The sequence below is a fragment of the Enhydra lutris genome, unplaced genomic scaffold (assembly GCF_002288905.1).
Source record: "Enhydra lutris kenyoni isolate GAN:26980312 unplaced genomic scaffold, ASM228890v2 scaffoldscaffold57, whole genome shotgun sequence".
NCBI classification, from domain to species: domain Eukaryota; kingdom Metazoa; phylum Chordata; class Mammalia; order Carnivora; family Mustelidae; genus Enhydra; species Enhydra lutris.
Window position 1 is genome coordinate 12,003,266 of NW_019154141.1, and position 25,317 is coordinate 12,028,582.

The 25,317-nt window shown below is 43.1% G+C and overlaps 1 protein-coding gene across 1 annotated transcript in view; it reads left to right on the forward strand.

The window, feature by feature from the left end:
• The first annotated feature begins 14,866 nt into the window (after window positions 1–14,866).
• Window positions 14,867–25,317, forward strand: part of LOC111158121 (G-patch domain containing 8) — a 108,172-nt gene continuing 97,721 nt past the window's right edge. The window contains exon 1 of the mRNA XM_022519984.1: window positions 14,867–14,979. Coding sequence (XP_022375692.1) covers window positions 14,935–14,979 — 45 coding nt within the window. The 5' untranslated portion in view covers window positions 14,867–14,934. The remainder of the gene's footprint in view (window positions 14,980–25,317) is intronic.

The following is a 25,317-nucleotide window of genomic DNA, read 5'->3' on the forward strand; positions in this document are numbered from 1 at the left end:
TCCCAAAGAGGGGCCTGATCCCAGGACCCTGGGATCATGATCTGAGTTGAATGCAGACCCTTTAACCAACTGAGCCACCCAGCCTCCCCCAGAAATTATTTTCTTTCATCATGTTCAAGATATCATTCCACTGTCTTCTAGTTTCCATTACTGCTGGTGAGAAGACCACTCTTTTATTTCTAGGGCCACCTGGGTGGCTCAGTTCAGTTAAGCATCTGTCTTCGGCTCAGGTTATGATGTCAGGGTCTTGGGATCAAGCCCCACATCGGGCTCCTTGCTCAGCAGGGAGTCTCCTTCTCCCTCTCCCTCTGCCCCTCCCCAGCACTCATGCTCTCTCTCTCTTCCTCTCTGTCTCAAATAAATAAATAAATAAAATCTTTATTTTAAAAAAGATTTTATTTATTTATTTATTTGTCAGAGAGAGAGAGAGACAGAGACCGCGCGCACAAGCAGGCAGAGTGGGAGGCAGAGGCGGAGAGAGAAGCAGGCTCCCTGCCAAGCAAGGAGCCCAATGCGGGACTCCATCCCAGGACCCTGGGATCATGACCTGAGCTGAAGGAATAAATACCATCTTTTTAAAAAAAGATTTTCTTTCTAGACTTGTCACTCTAAAGTTTTATTGTAATATAGCTACATGTGGATTCTTTTTAAAATTAGTTAATTAATTTGTCAGAGAGAGAGAGCACACAAGCAGGGGGAGCAACAGGCAGAGGGAGAAGCAGGCTCCCTTCTGAGTAGGGAGCATGATGGGGGATTCAAACCCAGGCCCCTGGGATTATGACCTGAGCTGAAGACAGATGCTTAACCAACTCAGCCACCAGGCATCCCTACATGTGAATTTTATTTTATTTACTTTGCTTGGGATTCTCTGGGCTTCCAGAACTTGTGGATTGATGCCTCACCAGTATTGGGAAATTCTTAACTATTATCTTTCAAATCTCGCCCTTGCCACATTCTCTGGTCATTTCCTTCTAGAACTCTGATTAAGCTACGTTAGACAGTTTCAGTGTATCCTCCATGTCTCTCAACCTCTTTTGTCTTTTTGCCCCTCTTTTCTGCATTCTGGGTCACTTCAGTTCCATATTCCAAGCCTTTCTGGGATTCCATTTTCCCTTAGGCTTTGGACTAATTTATAACTCCGTTGTCATATATTTCTGATATTTTTTTAAGATTTTATTTATTTATTTGACAGAGATCACAAGTAGCCAGAGAGGCAAGCAGAGAGAGAGGGGGAAACAGGCTCCCTGCTGAGCAGAGAGCCGGATGTGGGGCTCAATCCCAAGACCCTGAGATCATGACCTGAGCTGAAGGCAGAGGCTTTAAGTGAGCCACCCAGGCGCCCCTATTTCTGATATTGTTAAGGAGATGTTTAATATCTTTTATAAAGCATTTGCAGTTGCTTTCAGTGGGAAGGTTGGTCTGAATAACTATCTAGCATAACTTACTAAAAATGGAAGTCCTACCATCCTCCTCATTTCCTCTGCTTGGTATATATTCTCCCTTCCCTGCTGACCCAAACTGGAGCCATTCTCCAAAGACAGCCTCCACTTCCACCTTTCCACCTCCACTGTTCCTTCTTACCCTTTTGAACCTTCCTACCCCAGAACTAGAACTGATCGTCTCCATTCGGTGGCAGTACCTTGGGACTTCTCTTTCATTGTTTACTTATCAAGTAAATGTATGGATTGATTTATTGGCCCCCACACTAGATGATCAGCTCAGGAAAGGCAGGAATAGTCCTGAGCAGAGGCTCCAAATCCTGACAAATCAGCGGGGGTGGTGGGGATGGGAGAAATTCAGGTTCTGGAAGTAGTTTCTGATTCTGACCAGGTATTTGGGGGTGCGGTTTAAGACTCCTCCCCGAAACTGCTTCATTAAATCCCTGTTGGCCCTAACGGACCTCCTGCTCAGAGCTGGAGGCTGCTTGGAAAGGGAAACTCCCAGCTTGGAAACCCAGGATCTGAGATCTGCTTGGGGCAGACAAGGAGGCTCGAAGGCACCTGTATTACCTCAGTCGGTCGGTAGGTGGGAGCACACACATACCGTTTGTTCACTTCCTGGTCCGCCGGGGCAGAGCTGGGCACTGGGGCGTGTGATTGACCCAAGCTGGACAATACATAAGGGCCGAAACAGGATATGGTAAACAACTCCCCTCTAACCCTCTCCCTGCCCCCTCTCCCCTTAGGTCCCCTGCTACCGCAATACCCACCAAAGTCCAGTTTCCAGTCCAGTGTTTCCTGTCTGCTTAGTCTCCGCCCTTGCTGTACCACCTTTTCAAATGCTCCCCATTTCCATCGCTCTCGTAACTGTCCTCAGCTAAAAAAAAAAATTTTTGAACCGGTTACAGTGATCTTAAACTTTAGATATGTACATATACTCTGGTTTCTCTTCAGATCAAATAAATCTTTCGCCTTTTAAACTTTATATATGATAATGAGTGCCAAGAAAAGTCTGAACCCACACTGTGCCTTTTTTTTTTTTTTTTTTTTTTTTAAGATTTATTTATTTGCGAGAAAGAGCTCGAGCATGCTGCACATACACAGGCCAGAGCAGGATGGGGTGGGGGGGAGAGTCTTAAGCCGACTCCAGCCGACTCTGGGCTGAGTTCCCAGCCCCATAGGGGGCTTGATGCGGTGGTAGATGCGCGGCTCCATCTCACAACCCTGAGATCAAGAGGAAACCAAAAGTCAGATGTCCAACCAAGTGCGCCCCCGCCAGGTGCCCTCCCAACACTGTGCTTCTTACAGGCTCCTTCCTACCCCACACCTGACCAGTGCACGTTAACAATTCTACCTAATGTCTGTCTCCCCCAAAGTCTGGGTGGTCTTGGGGGTCGCAGGCCATTTTTACTAAATGTCCTAGCCCAGATACTCCTCAGGTTAAATAGTAAGTGTCACTAAGTGATGGTTTCATCCCTTAGCCTTAAGAATCTGCAGAGGGAAGGAGGATGTCTTGGCCCCTTGCCTTCTAGAAATTCTTACAACAGTTGGCCTCAGATTTTCATGAGCATCAGAATCATGTTTTGGGAGGGGGCGTGGTATTTTGATTTGGCAGAACTGGGGTGGGGCACCATAGTTTGCATTTTTAACAAGCACTCTATGTTATTCTGACCCCTTTTTGAGAATCTCCTCTAAAGTCAAGATCCATATAGATGGGGCGCCTGGGTGGCTCAGTGGGTAAAGCCTCTGCCTTCGGCTCAGGTTGTGATCTTGGGCTCCTGAGATTGAGCCCCACATCGGGCTTTCTGCTCAGCGGGGAGCCTGCTTCCCCCTCTCTCTCTGCCTACTTGTGGTCTCTCTCTCTCTGTCAAATAAATAAAATCTTTTAAAAAATCCATATAGACAATTGATTTTCTTTCATCTCCATTTAAATTCTCAGTGACATCTCAGACTTAGTATGTCTAAAGTGCAACTCTTGGGGCGCCTGGCTGGCACAGTCAGTGGAGTTTGTGACTCTTGATCTCAGGGCTGTGGGTTCAAGCTCCATGTTGAGTGCAGAGATGACTTAAAAATTAAAAGTTTTAAATAAATAGAAAATTTTAAAAGTGCAACTCCCAAACTCCCAAATTTGTCCACTGCCCACACAACTTTCCCAATCTCAGCGAATGATTCCATATTCCACCTAGTTACACCGGGAACCCGGAAGTCTTTTTTTTTTTTTTTTTTTTTTTTGAGGTAAACTCTACGCCTGATGAGGTGGGGCTCAAACTCATGACCCTGAGATCAACAGTCACTTGCTCAACTGACTGAGCTGGCGGATACCCCCTGGAAGTCATTCTTTTTTTTTTTTTTAAGATTTTATTTATTATTTATTTGACAGACAGAGATTATAAGTAGGCAGAGAGGCAGGCAGAGAGAGAGGAAGGGAAGCAGGCTCGCTGCAGAGTAGAGAGCCCGATGCGAGGCTCCATCCCAGAACCCTGGGACCATGACCTGAGCCGAAGGCAGAGGCTTTAACCCACTGAGCCACCCAGGCGCCCCTATTTATTTATTTTTAAAGTAAGCTCTACACTCAGCTTGGTGCTTGAACTCACAACCCTGAGATCAAGAGTCACATGAGTCACACGCTCTAGCAACTGAGCCAGACAGGCGCCCCGATGGGGTCTGTGAAAGATTTCCCTTGTGTGTGGAGTAAGCTCCAGCTCCCGTGGCCGGGGGGGTGGGGGTGGTCCCCACTTCACCTCTAAATCCTCTTCCCCCACTCCTTGTGGTCCCTCTCACTTGGACTGGCTACAGGGCCCAGTAGAAAATGAAAATGTGGAGCACATTAAGAATGTCAAGATGTGGGGCACCTGGGTGGCTCAGTGGGTTAAAGCCTCTGCCTTCGGCTCGGGTCATGGTCCCAGGGTCCTGGGATCGAGTCCCGCATGGGGCTCTCTGCTCGGCAGGGAGCCTGCTTCCCTTCCTCTCTCTCTGCCTGCCTCTCTGCCTACCTCTCTGCCTACTTGTGATCTCTGTCTGTCAAATAAATAATAAAGAAAATCTTTAAAAAGAAAAAAAAAAGAATGTCAAGATGTAACAGTTAACCCCCCGGGGTGTGTTAACCCAAGGGTGGGGCCCTTCTGAGTACAGAGCCTTTTGCTACCCGCCCTGCCTCTGCCTGGAACTGTCTGCCCCAGTTTATCAGTCCCGGCTCGCAGCTCAAATGTCACCTCTGGAGAACTGTGGCTGAATTTAAAGTAGTTTCACCCAGCCCCTCTCAATCCCGTCTCCCTGTATCACATCACTGGGTATTCCTATCTCCTCTGCACCTGGCCGTCTCTGAAGTGATCTCACTTGTTTACTTGTGTATTGTGTCTCTCCCCACTTCCCCCCACTGCCAGAACATAAACTCAATGCAGGACCCCTCCTGCCAAGTCACTTTGGTATCTCCAGCACCCAGAGCTTCAGACTAGGCACACAATAAATGTTTCATGAGTAGAGGAGTATATATGCCGAAGACTGCCCTCCAGGAACTGGTGTAGTGTAGAGGAGTCCTACAGCTGGCAGGAGGGGGGCAGTGTTTGTTTGTTTAATTATTTAAATTAATTTTTTTAAAGATTAACATTTAAAAAAATTTTAAGTATTTTATTTATTTATTAAAGAGAGAGAGAGCGAGCACGGGGTAGGGGACACAGAGGGAGAGGGAGAAGCAGACTGACTCCCCGCTGAGCAGGCAGCCCAAGGTGGGGCTCGATCCTCAGACTCTGGGATCACGACCTGAGCCGAAGGCAAATGCTTAACAGACTGAACCACCCAGGCACCTCTTCAATTTTTTTTTTTTTAATTAAGTAAACTCTACCTCTTGTAGGGCCTGAACTCACAACCCTGAGATCAAGATTCATGTACTCTTCCAACTGAGCCAGCCAGGCTCGCCTGTTTTTTAATTTGAGTTGCATTTGAATGCCTTTGGGCATTACAGATAACCAGAGGCTGCTTTCTTCCCACTGTCCTAAATTCCATCCCAATTCATACAGTTTAGCTCCTGTCTTTGCTACGTGTGAGCTGGGATGAACACATCGCATTTGCATTTTAGTAGCTGTGTGATCAAGAACAAATTATTTGACTTCTCTGAGCCTTTCCTCTTCATCTGCCCAATGAAGATAATGATGTTATCAACTAGTTGGATTATTTTGAGATTAATGAAATAATACCCATAAATTGCATGTAAATACTAAAATGTGCAGTAAGTACTACTGTTATTAGTTTTTTTTTTTAAGATTTTATTTACTTATTTGACAGAGAGAGAGAGAGAGAGAGAGATCACAAGTAGGCAGAGAGGCAGGCAGAGGGGGAAGCAGGCCCCCCACTGAGCGGAGAGCCCAATGTGGGGCTCGATCCCAGAACCCTGGGATCATGATCTGAGCCAAAGGCAGAGGCTTAACCCACTGAGCCACCCAGGTGCCCCTTGTTGTTAGTTTAACAGAGGCATGGGAAGGCCATGGGGTTCTGGCTCTAGCTCTTCACCTACTACATGTATGACTTTGGCCAACTGACTCTACCTGCCTTAGCCTCCATGTCCTCTTCCACAAAATGGTGGAAGCTATACAGTGACAGCTCTTTGACAGTATTGGTGGGATTATCAGAGCAAATTTGAGATGAAGGTTTGGGTTATTCTTATCTCTCCCTAAAGGAGCAATGGGAGGGAGCCATAGGAGGGGCCCAGGGATAGTCCCTCACATAGCCACCAGGGACTTGTTCCCCCTCATGTTGTACCCAGGACTCCTCAGGAGACACAGCTGGGTCCACAGGGCCTAAACAGAGACAGCTCTTAGTGTCACCGTCCCAAATGTCCCTCCAGATGAGAAAGGAACAAAGATCTGATTTCACAGATAAGCAAGTCACCTTCCCCCAACCATGCAAACCAAACCAAATAAATAAACCAGTAACCCACATTTGTGCCTTCCACAGGATGTAGGCTCCAGCGGATGGAGTCCGGGACGTGCTACCCCCAAATATGGCACCGGGACATATTGAATATTTCAAGTTAAAGGAATTCAAAACATGACAGGTGGACAAAGTGTTTTCCAACGCCCTGAAGCGGGTCATAAAGCTGCCACGTGAGAAGTGCTCTCTGAACCTGCTGGAAAGAAGCACGCTTATCTCTGAAGACCGAGGGATACTGGGAAGAGGCTGAATGAACAGACCTTGCTACATTTCTCTCAGTTGACGATATTTACCTCATACTCTTTATCCTATCATATCTGTCTACAGCTTTCTACTCTTCATCAAACCTAGCAGAAAGCCACTCAGGTTTAACTATTTCTTCCTTCCTTCCTTTCTTTCTTTTTGAAATTTATTTATTTGTCAGAGAGAGAGCACAATCAGGGGGAGCGGCAGGCAGAGGGAGAAGCAGACTCCCCGCCGAAAAGAGAGGCCAATGTGGAACTTGGTCCCAGAACCCTGGGACCATGAGCTGAGCAGAAGGCATGAGCCACCCAGGTGTACCAGGTTTAACAATTTCTTTGAGTCTTCATTTCCTCCTGCAGGCTCCCATGCCACTCACAACTCACCTTAAATAAATCTGTACGCTTTTTGTCTCATTAATCCGCCTTTTATTACAGGGGTTCCTAGTGGAGAACTTGAAAAGATAGAGGAGGGGCGCCTGGGTGGCTCAGTGAGTTAAGCCTCTGCCTTCGGCTCAGATCGTGATCTCAGGGTCCTGGGATCAAGCCCTGCATTGGGCTCTCTGCTCAGCAGGGAGCCCGCTTCCTCCTCTCTCTCTGCCGCCTCTCTGCCTACTTGTGATCTCTCTCTCTCTGTCAAATAAAAAAAAAACTTACTAAAAAAAGAAAAAGAAACAATATAAAAAAAGATAGAGGAAAAGATATTTTCCTTCTCCTACACAGCCCTCTATCCATACTTACTGACCCTACACACTTGTAGGCTATGGGCCTCATCAATCCATCCCACGCTAGCCATTTGGTTACCAAGAGTCTGACCTTGGGTAAGGTTGGGGTTGTGGAGGTCTGGAGGTCTGGAGGGCCTTCTAAGCCTGCCCTAGCTCTTTCCTCCTTTGCCTTCAGTGCCCTGCCCTCCTCCTGCTCTCATCAGCCATCAGCTTCAACGTTCCCAGTGCTGGGCTTTCCCTATGCCAGTTCCCACTGAATAAATGTCTAGTCTGGTGTCAGGGAGTGGAGGTTTAGAGGTGAGGCTCTTGACCCAGGCTGACCCTGTTTGAATCCAGACTCCACTTCTTACTAGGAGTCTGGCCTCAGGTAAGTTCATAGAAGCCTCAGTTTCTTTACTTGGGAAGTGAGAAAAAAAGCTAATCATAGTACCTACTTCAGAGGGTGGCTGTGTGCATCAGACGAGATCATGGATGTGAAGCTGTTTGCATGGTGGAGGCATGACATGTAGTAACTGCCCCCCTCCAAGGTTGCTAAATAGGGATCAACTTTTAAAATATCTAAGAACTTTTCTTCTTGGCCAAACATAGAACAATCTGAGTCCCAAATTGTTTTGGTCTTTTCTATGTCGTCTTATCCCTCCAATAAGTGAAAGAACAGAGAATTGACTGGTGTGGATATTTTTTTAAGTCACCAAATTGAATTTCTGCTTTTAATTGAAGTAATAGATATCCACAGACTAAAAGTCAAACTATTCTACATGGCTTTTTGTGAAAAATGGCAGTCCCCTTCCTTAGTTCATCTCACCCCTAATCCTTATTATTTGGAGGTAACTGCTTTCACCTCTAGCCTTTCTTCTTTATTTTTAATCATGTCTATTTCTGATATTTCTTAGTTCTAAATAGTATGCTCATACTAATACGTCTCTCTCTCTCTTTTTTTTTTTTAAGATTTTATTTATTTATTTATTTATTTATTTGGCAGACAGAGATCACAAGTAGGCAGAGAGGCGGGCAGAGAGAGGAGGAAGCAGGCTCCCTGTCGAGCCAAGAGACAGATGCCGGGCTCGATCCCAGGACCCTGAGACCATGACCCGAGCCAAAGGCAGAGGCTTAACCCACTGAGCCACCCAGGCACCCCTCATACTAATACTTATTTTTTTTTTCAAATGGAGATATTATCTATTGAGTTCCCCTTGGTAAGAAGACTTAGATCTCTCATTATCCCTCTTTCCTTTCCTATGCCCTCACTATATACTTCTGTTAAACATTTTTGTTAGTGGGGCACCTGGGTGGCTCAGTTGGTTAAGCAACTGCCTTCAGCTCAGGTCATGATCCCGGAGTCCTGGGATCGAGTCCCACATCAGACTCCCTGCTCGGCAGGGAGTCTGCTTTTCCCGCTGATCTCTCTCCTCTCATGCTCTCTCTCTCTCTCTCTCTCTCTCTCTCTCTCAAATAAATAAATAAATAAATAAAATCATTAAAAAAATTTTTTTGTTAGATCAATATTCAGTTTTTATATTATGGTGACTGTAAATATTTTTCACAGTTAAGCTATGTTACCGAGTAACATTACTATCATCAGATTTTTTCCTTATGGGACACCTGGCCAACTCAGTGGTGGGGTGTATGATTCTTGATCTCAGGGTTGTGAATTTGAGCCCCACATTGAGTGTGGAGATTGCTTAAAAAAATAAGATCTTTATTTTATATTTTTAAAGCCTTTATTTATTCATTAAAGAGGGAGAATACAAACAGGGAGTGGGGAGGGGCAAGAGGGATAGAGAGAAGCAGACTCCTCCCTGAGAAGGGAGCCCAATGTGGGGCTCAATCCCAGGACCAGGAGATCATGACCTGAGCCAAAGGCAGATGTTTAACCAACTGAGCCACTCAGGTGTCCCCCCAAAAATAGAATCTTAAAAAATATTTTCTCTTATAATTTTGTCCATTGAGGTAAATTTTCTTTCCCTCCCTTCCCCCCCTTCCTCCCTCCCTTCCTTCCTTCCTTCCTTTCTTTCTTCCTTCCTTCTTTACTTGGTTTTCTATATTCTTTTTAAAAAGAGATTTTATTTATTTAATTGAGAGAGAGAGAGTGGGGGCGGTGCAGAGGGAGAAGCAGACTCCCCTCTGAGCAGGGAGCTGGACCCCAGGACCCTGGGATCAGGACCCTCAGATCAGGACCTGAGCAGAAGAAGGCAGATGCTTGACCCACTGAGCCATCCAGGCACTCCTTGGTCTTTTATATTCTTTTTTTTTTTTTTTAGATTTTATTTGTTTATTTGACAGAGAGAGATCACAAGTAGGCAGAGAGGCAGGCAGAGAGAGAGAGAGAGAGGGAAGCAGGCTCCCTGATGAGCAGAGAGCCCGATGCGGGACTCGATCGCAGGACCCTGAGATCATGACCCGAGCCGAAGGCAGAGGCCTAAACCACTGAACCACCCAGGCGCCCATGGTCTTTTATATTCTTGTCACTGATTTTTCCCCTGCAAACACTTTGGAGAAGTATAAAAGTCTCTTTCGGACGTACTAGTATTCCATCAGGTTTCTTTCTGGCTTGGCAACAACCTTCCTGGGGCCTCTTTTCTCCTGTATCCTCTTGCGTTTCATCTGGATTGGGCGATTTTAGGCCTGCCGCATAGCTGATCCTGGAATGACTCTACATGCTCACCCTGGGAAATGTCTTCACTTCTTTCTCAGGCTGGATGTCTGATTTCTGGATCTCAAGTCTCCCGTTTTCTTGTTTTACTCTCTCGTTTTGCTGTAGAGCATTTTTTGGTGGCTTCCAGGAAAGAATCTTTGGAAAATGGACTTTTGTGAGAGCTTGCAGGTCTAAATGTCATTTTCCTCTTTCATGGTTGAGTAATGATTTGGGTGGATATAGATTTCTAGGTTCAAAACCCTCCTCTCAGAATTTTCAGGGCATTACCCCTTACTCTGGTGTTTTGGAGAAAAGGATCATTCCAATTTCCAATCCTTCGTATGTGACTTCTTTTTCTTCTTTGAAAACCTGTAAGAGCTTCTCTTTATCCCTGTGTCCTGAAATTTCACAATGCTGTACCCGGCAGCAAGCTTTTTCCATCCATTGTGCTGGGCCCTCTCAGTTTGGACAGTTAGGCCCTTAGAACTGTAAGGGCCTATTCAGTCAGAGCAGCCCCACCCTGGTTGAACTAGGTGATAGGCTGGTTCAAATGTCTACTAGGGTAAATTGTAATTCAATTGGTCACCTAGCATGACTGTGCAGCTTTCTCTGTGTGTTACAATTTCATTGGCCACCTATGTGTGGCCAGGCCCAACCGCATGGCCTTTGCTCTATAAAAGTTAGTCTGGAAAGCAGGGAGGGGTCGTCCTCTCTGTAAGGGGCGGCCCCGACGGGTCTGTTTGATGGTCAGTTTTATTCTTGATGCTTGGCGCAAAATAAAGCTTTGCTTGACTTTCGCTTTGTATCAGTCTCGCTCCTTTAATCACAGACCCATTATTGGGGTACCCATTTTGGGGGGGACCCAACATGAACCAGAAAAAGTTTACATGCTATTTCTTTAATATGCTCTTTCTTCCATCTCCCCCCTGTTCTTTCTGGAAACTCTGTTATTCAGATATTGGATTGATCCTTCTATTTTCTTATCTGTTCTTTCTTATTTTTCTTCTCATCTATTCAAAAAATACTTATTTAGTGCCTCTTATGTGTCATTTATTATTCTAGGGGTTAAGGATACGGAAGGGAATAGAGGGGAGCTTGGGTGGCTCAGTTGTTAAGTGTCTGCCTTTGGTTCAGGTCATGATCCTGGTGTCCTGGGATCTAGCCCCACATTGGGCTCCCTGCTCAGCAGAGAGCCTGCTTCTCCCCCTCCAGCTCCACCATGCTCGTGTTCCCTCTCTCACTGTCTCTCTCAGTCAAATAAATAAATACAATCTTTAAAAAACAAAAAAAAGAAGAAGGGGTTAGACCTGAGAGAATCTCTGCTCTCATAGAATTAACATTACATTTTAGAAAGTGGTAAGTACTAAGGAGAAAAATAAAATTAGGGAAAGAGGCTAGAAAGTTCAGAATACTGAACTCTGTGATTTTGGGGTTTTTAAAAAGATTTTATTTATTTATTTGACAGACAGAGATCACAAGTAGGCAGAGAGGCAGGCAGAAGTGGGAGGGAAGCAGGCTCCCTGCTGAGCAGAGAGCCCGATATGGGGCTCCATCCTAGGCCTCTGGGATCATGACCTAAGCTGAAGGCAGAGGCTTTAACCCACTGAGCCACCCAGGTGCCCCTGATTTTAAACAGGGTGATCAGGAAGCTCTTACTGAGAAATTAATATTCAAGGAAAGACCAGAGAGTGAGGGGGCAAGCCACATGGGTGGATATTTGGGAAAGAATGAGGCACCAAGAACAACATATACATAGCGCCTAAGTGGGGCAGGCTGACACAGGAGCAGGCCTTTGGGATCAAGGTATAGCAGGTCAGTGTGCCCAGAGAGAAGGGACACAGTGGACAGAGAGGAATGAGGTCTGAGAGGTGAGGTGATGATGGTTTTTTGTGTGAATGACAGGGAAAACCACTGGAGGGTTGCAGTAGAGGACTTATGTAATCTAACTGACCTTGTAACAGGATCACCATACTTCCTCTGACGACTGTAGGGGGTCAGGGTGGAAGCAGCACACTTAGGAGCTCTTGCCATGATTAAGGAGAAAGTAAAGGTGGCTTGGACCAGTGTGGCTTTTTACTGTTTTTTGGGAGATTTCTTGCCATTTTATTTCCTAATTCTTCTATTGAATTTTTCATTTCTGCTTAAGACATTTTAACTTTCAAAAGTTGGGTTTTTTTTTAAAGATTTTATTTATTTATTTGACGGAGATACGGCAAGAGAAGGGATATGATCAGGGGGAGTGGGAGAGGGAGAAACAGGCTTCCTGCTGAGCACGCAGCCGGAACTGGGGCTCGATCCTAGGACCCTGGGGTCATGATCTGAGCCGAAGGCAGACGCTAACAACAGCCATCCAGGCGCCCCCAAAAGTTACTTCTTAATCTCTGAATATTCTTTTCTCTTTTTTGGCATCCGATGCTTCCTGTTGTCCTTATTTCCTGAGGTAATCTCGTATCTCTATGGATATTGATTACAATTCTTTTGATGGCTTCTTCTATTATTTCCATTACTTCTGGTTCCTCTGAATTCCACTTGCTGTTTTTTTATTTTGTTTTGCTTTGTTTTGGAGCGGGGTGTTTCTGTCTCACAGGTTTCTATCAATGTCTGGTTATTTTTGGCATCCATTCATACATAAGAGCTGAGTGGAAGCTGTGTGTGGTTGGGGCTTCTGGAATGATGGACTCTTCTGTGGGATATCTGGGCTGGAACATGACCTTTGTATGTTGGGGAGACTCCAGTCCTATTTTTGGTATGTGTAGGTTTTTTCCACTGAGCTGGAATAAGCCTGCCTCCGACCAGAATGTTAGCTTTTACCAAACCTTCCCATTTACAGCATGGTATCTATTTCCTTATCTGTGCCAGATAAGTTAAAAGAGTTTCTTTGTTTAGTCTTTTCAGAGGAGAACCCTCCAGTTTACTACCTGGGTGGGAAAAGGGTTTAGCGTTTGACTGCTCTCTAAAGTGCCTTGTAACAAGTCCTGTTTTCAACTCCATCTACATCTTCATCTTGGTACCTAGTGATTCCAGTTCCTGAGTTTTTGTGGTATACCTTAGCCTTAGTCAACTTGTTTCCCGGCTTTCCCACTTTAGGACGTTGTTTTCTCTATTCTACTAAAGTCATTTCCATTTATCTGTGCTCTCCAGGTTCCAAGATGGTATTTTTTTTTCTTTTCCTTTCTTTCTTTCTTTTTTTTTTTAAAGATTTTATTTACCCATTGGACAGAGATCACCAGGCAGAGAGGTAGGCAGAGAGAGGAGGAAGCAGGCTCCCCGCTGAGCAGAGAGCCCGATGCGGGGCTCAATTCCAGGACCCTGGGATCATGACCTGAGCCGAAGACAGAGGCCTTAACCCACTGAGCCACCCAGGCGCCCCCAAGATGCTTTTTTTTTTTTTAAGATTTTATTTTTATTTCTCTCTTTTTAAAAGATTTTATTTATTTATTTGCCAGAGATAGAGGCAGAGAGCACAAGCAGGGGGAATGCAGAAGAGAGAGAGTAGCAGACTCCTGGCCAGGCAGGGAGCCTGATGGGGGGCTTGATCCTAGGCCCTGGGGGATTATGACCTGAGCAGAAGTCAGGCCCTCAACCAACTGAGCCACCCAGGTGTTCACCTTTCTCATCCTTTTACTGTCATCTTAGAAGGGCTGAGAGAGGGAGAAGAGGTAAATGTGTCATGTGTATCCATGTTGATTCAATCTGTCACATTTACCCTCAATGTCTTTACAATGTTTACAGTCTGTGTTCTTCCTCTCAGAGTTCTTTTCACTGCTTACAATTGTATTCTGCTTGGACTGGGGTTTGATGAGGCAAAGGGTAACAAAGGAATAGAAGATACACATCCTTCCCAAAATTTACATTCCACTTGACTCTCTCAGGGTAGGGTAAGGGCTATTTTCCATTTTGTGATTTCTGTCAACTACTCTTTTCAAAAGCAGGGAAGTCCTCATACCCCCTCCTACCTGTTTTATGTATTTTGGCTGAGGGAGCTGGAAGGCTGGGTGGGGTCCTCAGGAAAACCCTAGTAGGATGGAAAAGTCTGAATCATTAACCCACAGTCATTGCTGGGTCTGTGGCAGTAGAGATTACCAAATTCAATTTCCTTATTTTATAAAAGGAAACTGAAAGCCAGAGAGCTTTAGTTGGTTTGGATCAACTTCGGTCTCCTGAAAATTACTCTAATAATATCCTAAAAATGGAAACTCTTAGCAGTCGAGGGGCGTGTGGGTCTAAAGTTCCCGTTGCTCGAAAGCCGCAGGGATGGGGGGGGTGGGAGGGGAGCCTTGCCCCTTGCTTTTCCTCAAAGGCCAAAGGTCATTTCAGAGGTCTCATAACTGTACTGTTTTATTTTTTGTAACACTCGTCAACATTTAAAATTATGTAATTATTTTTACTATGTATCTGACTTCCCCCCCACCGGAACGTAAGCCTCATGAGAGAAAGGGTCTTTCCTGTCTCGTTTGCCATTTAATCCTCAGAGCAAACTGGGAATCGAAGTAGTCTGGCTCCAAAACCCGTGCTTTCAACCACTGCATTATATTGCTATCTAGTGAATAAAGCAGAGAATGGACTTCTGCACACACACGGAGACGAGAGGGCAAGAAAATATATCCTCGTCGGGGGAACTAGCAGGTGGAAAACATCCGGACGTAAGCGTATTGCGCCCTTGTGACCTTTCTCTCCGGAAGCGCTTGCCGCTCTCCGGCGCGAGTGCGCACGCGCTGCCGTCGGGGTCGCTCTGGGCCGCGAGCGGAGAGGGGATTTAAGGGAAGGTTCCGCCTCCAGGGCTGAAAGGCGCCTGCGCCGACGGGGCTCCCTTCTAGACGCGCTTTCTCGCTTCCTCCCTCCCTCGCCTGCGCGCGCCGGGTGGGCGTGGGAGGAGGCGGGGAATTGGGGAGGGGAGCGAGGGGGCGGGTGTCGCGGGAGGGAAGGAGCGAACCGGAGAGCGTCGTCCTGAGAGGAGTGAAGGCGGCAAAATGGCGGACCGCTTCTCCCGCTTCAACGAGGATCGAGACTTTCAGGTAAACACGGGCGTCGCCGAGAATCCGGGAAGGCTCTGGCAGAGCCGGGACGTCCTCATTCCCCGCTCCTAGTTCTTTTCCTTCCAAGCTCTGCTCCGGCTTACGAACTGGCTTGCTCTTCTCCCGCCTCCAATTCCTCCAGGGGCCTCCCAAGCTTGAGGCGAGGCCGCATCTCCTCTCACCTCGTATTCTCTTACCTGTTAAGCTCAAGCCGCCGGGTTTGCAGCTTCGGCCTGCTCGGGCGGGTTTCGGAAGCCTAGTTGGGCCGCAGACTGGGGACGGTGCTCCCCTCGGGTGCGCCGGGCCTGTGAAGGCGCCGAGCGGGCTCCAGGGGGGATAAGAGGGATGGGTTGGGAGGGCTTCGGGCGGGTGTTGCTGAGACCAGGGCTTCCGAATCTCTGGGATTTGCTCGCAGGGCTCTTCTTCGGGTCGTCCTTCGTCTATCCTCAGTATGATAAATCCCTTTCATTCTGTGGCTTTCCATTTCTTCCCATGGAAAAAGGATCCTTGAGTTATCAGCCGCCTCCTTGGTTGGTCAAACATTGAGATTTCTCTAGGCGTAAATGTTGCTGTTATTAGGCCGTTCATCTTGCTTGGAAAAGAGTAAGTTACAGGACTGTGGTCCTTGTAAGCTTAGCCCCAAATCCTCCCTCGAAAGATTTTAAGAAGCGTAATGATAAGGGACTTCCTTAGCGCCTGAGAACTAGCTCCAGAAGCTCCTTTTTTTCTTTCTTTAGTTGCAGATGCTATTTGGAAAAATGTCCTTGTGATGACAGGTTATTATTGAGGGAAAAATAAAGGCCAAATTAGAATAACGCGTCTTTCAGTTGTTTTAAAATACCTTCCTGTTGAACGTTGTTATCGCAGAAATCTCGGCGACTAAAAGGGATTTAGTAGAGATTGGCTGTTTCTAGGGTAAAATACATCCTCAGAGTCTCAAAGAAATCACTGCATTACTACCGCATATCCTGGCAACAGCAATTTGGGTCAGGAGAATGAACATCAGAACTCAAGTTTTTATCCCGCTGCAGATCTTCCTCCGAGTAACATGGGATACTCTAGATACGTTTCAGAAGGCAGTTTGAAGGGTTTGCGTTCCCTGAGATGATGGAGTTGGTAAATAAACAGATAAAGCAGTTAACAACAGTCTAGTGCATGGAACGCTTGTGATAAGTTTTGCAGCAGTAAGGGATCAAGGGGCTGTTGAAAAACCTTGTGATCATGCGCCTGCTGTCTAACTGCAGCACAATACAGGATCTCAAGGTGTTTAAGAATATAGTGCAGGTGCAGGGAAGTTGAAGCAGTTGTTATATAGCCATTTGATCCCCGAGATTTTTTTTTTTTTTTTTTTAAGCCAGCCCCACCGGAGTAGGCTACAAGATGTGTGGGGTTTTATTGGTAATTTTTAAAGAGACCTGTTAACTAAAATCTCAAGTGCTTTACAGAGGAGAAAATTTCAAGGTGACCTAATAAAATTGAAAATAAATAACATGGACAATTAAGTGATGAGGGAAAATGGCTGTCAGCCACAGAATTTCAGCCGACTTAAACACATTTGCAGGGCCTTGAAAGAATTTGACACCTGGATAGCAGATTGTGAATGCTGTCACCTGAAAAAATTGAGAAAGCCTCTGCCTTTTCTAGTAAGGTGGCTTTCTCTTCTGATGCTCTAGCTGGGTTTATCTGAAACCTGATGGGTAGTTCTTTGAAGATAGTACGGGTATTTTAAGTTTCTTTCCTGCTTGTATGTTGGAATAACCAACTCCTGCAGCTAGGAAAATGTTGGTTTTCTAAAATTCAGATCTCCTAATATGGGTAAAATAGGGTATTGGGAATGAAAACCTTTTAGACAACTAAAAGATGTTAAAACTTTTGTAAATTATTGTACTAACATTTCTATTTCTTTTTTTCTTTTTTAAGATTTATTTACTTACTTGACAGAGACACAGTGAGAGAGTGAACATAAGCAGGGGAGTAGGAGAGGGAGAAGCAGACTTCTGCTGAGCAGGGAGCCCAGGTGGGGCTCGGTCCCAGGACTCTGAGATCATGACCTGAGCTGAAGGCAGAGCCACCCAAGCGCCCCTAACATTTCTATTTCTTTTTATTAAGATTTTATTTATTTATTTGATAGAGACACATAGTGACAGAGATAGCAAGAGAGCACAAGCAGGGAGGAGAGGGAGTCCGATGTGGGGCTCGATCCCAGGATGCTGGGATCCTGACCTGAGCCAAAGGCAGATGCTTAACCAACTAAGCCACCCAGACGCCCCTGTACTAACATTTCTTTCTTTCTTTTTTTTTTTTTTTAAGATTTTATTTATTTATTTGACAGACAGAGATCACAAGTAGGCAGAGAGGCAGGCAGAGATAGAGGAGGAAGCAGGCTCCCCGCTGAGCAGAGAGCCCGATGCGGGGCTCCATCCCAGGACCCTGGGATCATGACCTGAGCGGAAGGCAGAGGCTTTAACCCACTGAGCCACCCAGGCGCCGCTGTACTAACATTTCTAAAAAGCGTCCATTTAAAATAGTCAACTAGAATAAATTAAAAAAAAAATACTTAAAGTAGTATTTCTTCCGGATGTTTTAATAAGAAAAAATACTGATTTTCATTAATGATATCCTTCAATTTAAAGTTATTAGAGAGAAAATGTAATAGCGTGCTCCTGTATGTAGTATATCTAAAACATTTTAAGGTTGGGTTATTAAAATTAAATGTGGCCTCCTTTTAAGATTTTGAGTGATAAATGAGGTGAAACCATTGAGTACATTTGAAAACAAATCCAAAGTAGGTTTCCGAACAGTGCATGGATCCTGTTGCTTTATTTTTTTAAATTTTTTTTTTAAGATTTTATTTATTTATTTGACAGAGATCACAGGTAGGCAGAGAGGCAGGCAGAGAGAGGAAGGGAAGCAGGCTCCCTGCTGAGCAGAGAGCCTGATGCGGGGCTCGATCCCAGGACCCTGGGATCATGACCTGAGCCGAAGGCAGAGGCTTTAACCCACCGAGCCACCCAGGCGCCCCGATCCTGTTGCTTTAAAAAGATCTTCTTACAGCACTAGAAATTTTTCTGTGTATCTTCTCCAGTAAGTTCTAGATGACTGTCATTTTTTGGCTTTAAATTGTCAAGATAACTAAAAATGATAAAATATCACTCTTTGCCAATTTACCATCACTTGCAAATTTTGGAGAGTTTGTGGTATTTTTTTTTTTTTTTTTTTAATTTTTATTCATTTGACAGAGAGAGAGAGAGATCACAGGTAGGCAGAGAGGCAGGCAGAGAGAGAGGGAAGCAGGCTCACCGCTGAGCAGAGAGCCCGATGTGGGGCTCGATCCTAGGACCCTGAGATCATGACCTGAGCTGAAGGCAGAGGCTTAACCCACTGAGCCACCCAGGTGCCCCGAGTTTGTGGTATCTTGAACTTAGTATGGAGTCAGAGGTGGATTCACTTATTTGGGAACACCTGAAGTTTCAAAGGTGTTTTATGTAATATGTTGAGGAGCTTAATTAACGGTGGCATGCCACCTGAAGCACTTATGAATATAAAGAGTAATCATTATTAAGAACATACATTTAAACATTTTCACTAACTTCATTTTAACAATAAATAGGCACTATTCTACACACTACATGTGTATTTTCTCATAGTCTTTGCAATAACTCTATGAGGTAGGTACTATTAACGCTCATTTTCAAATGAGGCAGCTGAGGCACAGAGAGTTAAATAACTTGGCCAGGTATATACAGCTGGTAGATGGCAGCACCTAGAGTCACACCCTGGCTCTTAAGACTCTTGAACCTATGCTCATGACCATTATCTCTACTGCCACTTACATATTTTATATAACTGTAATTGAGTCATCAAATACGGAGGATAAACTTACAAATTATGAAGAATAAGTGAGCTTTTAGAGAGGTTATACAGTTAGTTTTTACTGTGTTCCCTTTTGTCCAGAACGGTTTCTTGTTCTCCCAAGGACTTAGAAGGAGACTTCTGACAGTGATGAGTTAAACACTATCATAGAGGACATATTGTTAACTGTTATTTTAGTTTAGACATTGTTTTGTGTGGGGTTTTTTTTTAATATTTTTTATTTATTTATTTGTCAGAGAGAGAGAGAGAGAGCGCCCGCACACAAGCAGATGGAGTGACAGGCAGAGCAAGTAGAGGGAGAAGCAGGCTCCCCGCCAAGCAAGGAGCCCCATGCAGGACTCCATCCCAGGACCCTGGGATCATGACCTGAGTCAAAGGCAGTGCCTTAACTGACTGAGCCACCCAGGTGTCCCTTGTGTGGTCTTTTTTTTTTTTTTAACTCTCTTTTTCTTTTTTTTAATTTTATTCATTTATTTGACAGATCACAAGTAGGCAGAGAGGCAGGCAGAGAGAGAGGGAGAAAGCAGGCTCCCCGCCGAGCAGAGACCCTGATGCGGGGCTCGATCCCAGGACCCCGAGACCATGTCCTGAGCCGAAGGCAGAGGCTTTAACCCACTGAGCCACCCAGGCGCCCCTTCTGTGGTCTTTTTAAGTGCTTTTTTTTATCTTCGGAAATGTTTGTGGTTTAGACTCATGTATTTATTTTTTAACGTTTTAAGTTCTGACTACTGCTTTAAGAATCTGACCTCAATTTCTGAATGAGACACAACTTCTGCCTACATTTACCAGATTAAGGCATATTTGCTCACAGATTAAAATGTTACACAAACTAATGGAAAATACATAGTATATAAAACTTAAGATATAGATGTATTCAGTACTTTGAATTACAGGTTCCCTAACGAAAGTTTTGTTTGTACAGAGATGTACAACTGTAAGATGTTAAGATACACTCACTGCTCCGCGTTTAGTGGTTGTGCAGCTATTAATGGTCATGCTCCTGAATGCTGTGAGGAAATGCGTTCTTCAGTTCGTGTTCCTGCAGAGAACTGGTGATTTCAAGTAGCCTTTCATTCTTGTTCTGAATGTGTTTTGCATTAGATTTCTAATAAAAAAGAGTTATGATAATCAATGAGTAATAAAACAAGAGAAAAAAAGTCTTAAAGTTCATAATAAAAATTACCCAAGGGTTTTCTATACTCTCTGTAAGTAATCATAATGGTAAATAGTAATAAGTCATGTGTTACTTTATGTAGTATGTAAGAGTCCTGGTATTTCATGTATGATACCAGGATGTGACCTTCAGATAATTCTTAAATGAGACCATTAAATGAGAAGGTTACAGTTTTAAAATACTTTGATCACAGAAGCATGTTAGGATATTTTCTGTGTGGTATCTTGCAATAAAGTTGGCATTCTAATGCAGACGTGCTGGAGATGACACACGGGCAAGTGTTCTAATCTCTGTTTCCAGGGTCTCCCATCATCTGGAAGAGATGCCACTAGTTGTGGAAATCAGTGTGCACTTTGCTTGGGATACTGAAACTTATGCAAAATCATTACTACTCCCTTTCCCATACATATTATATAGTTGGAAAGGGTTGGAACCAAGGCTGTACCGATCTCAAAATACTGATGATAAATTGGCATGATTATTAACAAATGCAAAATTATTGGTTAGTATATTTTCAGGTGTTCAAGAGTTACCGTGTAAGGTTAGCATAAGGGAAAGTTCTCTGGGGGTTATTTGAAGGATTAAGGTAAATATTCAAGGTAAAGGGTACTGGAAAAGGGACAGTTAAGGAATAACATCACAGAGAAAAACATAAGTTGCATTGGAGGGACAGTGGGGTTGGCAGGAATTGCGATCACAGGGCTTCATGTGACAGTATGCTTATTTGTTTTCAAAGTAGGCATTGAGACCAAGAAGAAACAGATCTAGACAGATTCATTATTAGGCTGATTATTTACAGGGCTGTTCTAGTGCTATCAGCATTACAGAAAAATAGGTGACCCTGTTGTATTCATTCCATTTTTTTTCTATCTGTATCACACAATTCCCATTAGAGTACTACAGAAACTCTTTTTTCCCATTTTCTTAGATCTTTATGATAAGTTATATAACCAGAACTAAAATTTGTGACTTAAAAAATTTTTAGACTCCTATATAATTAGCTATACTGATTCTCCTGGTTCATAGCTGAGATATATTTCCATATAATTTCCATCTCTTTAGGTATATGATAAAATGAAAAAAAGACAGTGTTCTCTTGTGGCCAAGGTGACCATTTTCTGGGGTATCTGGCTGGCTCAGTCAATGCAGCATGCAACTCAATCTCAGGGTCACGAGTTTGAGCCCCACATTGAGTGGTGGAGTTTGCTTTAAAAAAAAAAAAAAAATTACCATTTTCTGGAAAGGATTAGGAGTTCATGAGATCTTGAATTATGGATTTGAAACCCATGTGGAGATTCCATTTTTTTTCTTGTGACTTAATAAGTTTCTAATATTTTATTAATGTAAATGGGTTCCAGCTTGAAGTAGACATCCAGTTCTTGAAATTTATTAACATTCCTTCCCTGAAACAGTTTGGTACTTTTGCTTGTATGTCTGGCATTAAATCCCTTTTCATATTAGCATCGCAATTTAGCATTAAGTGAGAGCTGACTCATGGTTAATTACCAAAGGAATTACAAATGACCACCACAAATACTGAAAGAAGTCATTGATTTGATATTGCAGTGGATACCAGAAGATGTTGTAATGATTTTCCAGTTATAAAAAGTGAATTGTCTGTTTAACTGTGGAAATCTATCTGAATGTGCTTAACGCATTGTATTAATCAATGCAAAAATTTAAATATATGCAGCTGAAAGAATATGCTATATTGTCATACTTATACTAAATGATTTCTTTGTGATTTAACAGATGCATTTAATATATTATACATATTATAGGAATTTATGGAAGAAAAAATAGCCACAGTTATTTTGGCATTGTATGAAGGTTAATAACACATAATATTTTAGTAAGTGCCCTAGATAGTAAGAAATTAAAGTTAGGGTCAAAATAGTAGTTTCCTGTAACTTAATTTTAATTTTTACCAGTAGTGTCGAGGTAAGATAAATCTTGAGCTGTGCATCATTCAAACAAGCAGAAGATGTCTTTGTAATACTAATTTGGTCTCATCTCATTAGGTTTCAATTACTTGTTATCATCCTTCTCTGACAGTTGATTTCAAAGAGGAATTCAGTTTATCTCTCTGTTTTATGGAATTGAAATACAAAACAGCTTTTCAGATTTAGTTATTTTTATTTCTTTTTTTTCAGATTTAGTTATAATAGAAAAAATCATCGATCATGTTTTGTGACTGATATTTTAGATAATGATTGTTGGAAAAGTTAGTACTTTTACGGTTCAAGTAATATTTTTCAGTGTTGATGAGGGAGAAGTAGCTTGCTTTTTCAACCTTTTGTAGATAATACTGATCAAAAATCAAGAAATTAATTGGATAATTTAGATCTTGACTATACAAGAAGCTTAAGCTAATGCTTGTGGACTTATATGCTGTAGTTTCAGTAATTTCCCTTATTGCTGTGAGTAAAGCTATAAGTAAAATTATGAGGTATCTTAGAAGAAGGAGCAAAAATTGTTAAAAATTTAATTGGCTTAATAACTGCTTTAGGGTATCTGCATAAGAGATGCCAAGGGATATATTTACCTTCAGAATATTTTCTAGTATATAAACTTAATTTTTTTTTTAAGATTTTATTTATTTATTTGACATAGAGAGAGAGGGAGGGAGAGTACAAGCAGGGGGGAGGGTCAGGGAGAGGGAGAAGCAAACTCCCTGCTGAGCTGGGAGCCTGATGGGGGGACTTGATCCTAGGACCCAGGGATCATGACCCGAGCTGAAGGCAGTCGCCCAGCCAACCAAGCCACCCAGGCACACTAAACTTATTTTTAAAAAGGTTGTTAAAATAATATTTGAATAGTAGTTGTGCTAAGAAGTGTGTGTGTATAGAGAAAACTTGAGGCTAAAAAAAGGAGCTTTTGTCCTAGATCAAGAGATAACAAAAGTAACAATAGTATTTACTACTCAAAATCAGCAGGATTGTTAGGTGAATAGCGTAGTCAGTAAATACAAAATTCAAAGTAAATGAGAAAACTCTTGAAGTGGAATGGTTGGGCATGCCTTTATGAAGAGAGTAGCATTTAAGCTGGATCTTGAAAACTAAGACTACATCTTTCTTTTTTTTTTTTTTTAAAGATTTTATTTATTCATTAGAGAGAGAGAGAGAGAGAGAGTAAGAGCATGCAGGGGAGGGAGGCCTAGGGAGAAGCAGACTCCCTGCTGAGCAGGGAGCCAGATGTGGGGCTTAATCCCAGGACCCTGAGATCGTAGGGAGGCATTCAGTTGGAGAAAATAGCCAGGGTAAAAGTATAGAAGTGGAACAAGCAGAATTGTTGTTTGTTTTTGTTTTTCTTTTTGAACAATGATTAAGCCATTGAACATAGGGAAAAAGTGAAAGCTGAGGTTACAACAGTAAGTTTTATTTTAATGCTCTAAGCAGGAATGTCCTAGCTATTTTTTCATTAATTTTTTAAAAAGATTTTATTTATTTGACAGAGCACCAGCACAAGTAAGGGGAGGGGCAGAGGAAGAGGGAGAAGCAGACTGCTCACTGATTGGAAGCCAGAGGATATGGGGCTTATCCCAGGACCCTGGGATCATGATCTGAGCCAAAGGCAGAAGCTTAAACAACTGAGCCACCCAAGTGCCTTTGTCCTAGTTATATTTAAGGTGTTTAAACAGGGTATAGACATCAACACGGTTTTTCTTATTGGAAGATTAATTCAGATACAGTTGTTAGATGTGCTGTATATACAGTTAAAGCTGTGATAACCAGTCCCCATTAACCAGAGTTAATGTGAGTGGGGGCAGGAGAGGGATTATAATAATGGACTGTGATTGTAAGCTTGGTGGGTGGAGAGATAAGTAAGGACTTTTGGGGTGGAGGGAAAAGTTGGATCAATGGATTGTAGTCTGCAGTGGGGTTTAAGAACTGTTGGAGTGATGGGAGGTGGGTGGGGGATGAGGAAAAGTATAAAAAGGATTAAGAGTATACTTACTGTAATGAGCACTGAGTAATGTGTAGACTTGTTGAATCATTGTATTGTACACTTGTTGAATCATTGTATTGTACACCTGAAACTAATACATTTTTTTCCCCAAAGATTTTACTTATTTATTTGACAGAGAGTGATCACAAGCAGGCAGAGCAGCAGGCAGAGAGAAAGGGGGAAGCAAGCTCCCTGCTGAGCAGAGAGCCTGATGCAGGGCTCCCATCCAACTACCCTGAGATCATGACCTGAGCCACCCAGGCGCCCCTAATATAACATTGTTAATTACACTTCAGTTAAAAACAAAAGAATTAATTGGAGTTGGAGGTACTAGAGGGAATAAGCTGTTACCGTTGGTAGAGCATAGTGCTTGAAATAGAGATTATGGAAGGGTTGAGGTTATTGGTAATGATATGATAGTGAAATGGCTAAAGTAGAATGGAGGACAAGATCGTAAGAAAGGAAGTTAGGGAACTAAGACATCAGGGTGTTGTAAAATCATCTAACCTGGATATAAGAATGGTAATATTGTGTAGTTGTATACTGTTATGGTTTAGTAAGTGCGCTTAGATACATTCTTGTCTAATTTCTTCCAGTAGCTCAGTGAGGTAGATAGATTAGGTAGGAACTCTATTTTAGAAATGGTGAAACTGAAGCCCAGATAAATTATTTTGCCTAATTCAGAGCAGGGGTTTGAACTTTATCTTCTGATTTATTTTTTTATTTATCTTGTATTTTTTTGGTTGTGTTCTTTTTGCTGTGGTGTATAGATTGGTCTCTTTCTGAGGAGATGAGTGTTAGTTTTATCTACAGTATGCAAAGCACTGTTTCCCTTTAATACATGGCAGCATTTTCTACTAGTTAACTATCTGGTAGGAAATGGTTGGAATGTTTATCATTTTTGTTTTCTGGTAACATCTTGGTGTTATAAACTTACCTAGTTATGACTTCTTGCTGGCCTTTTCACTGTGCATGGGTTTACCAGACAATTCATTTCCCAAACATTTATTGAGTGCCCATGTATTAGCATGGCATCATAAAGGATAGGAAATAAGATAAAATCAGTCCATTTTCATTTGTGTCAGTAAAAAGGTAGATGGGAGAGGAGATGGTACTTCTACTGGATGTTGTCAAATTCGGGTACTATAAACTCGCCCTTGACTATTGGAGCATCAGAAGTTGACTGCTGTGATAGCTAGTGATGATACTGTCAGCTACTGTTCGTTGGTATGGGCCCTGTGCCCAGGATATTTTGGAGATATTTATCTAATCCAAGTAGCTTTTTTTTTTTTTTTTTTTTAAAGATTTTATTTATCTGTTTGACAGAGAAACTGTGAGAGGGG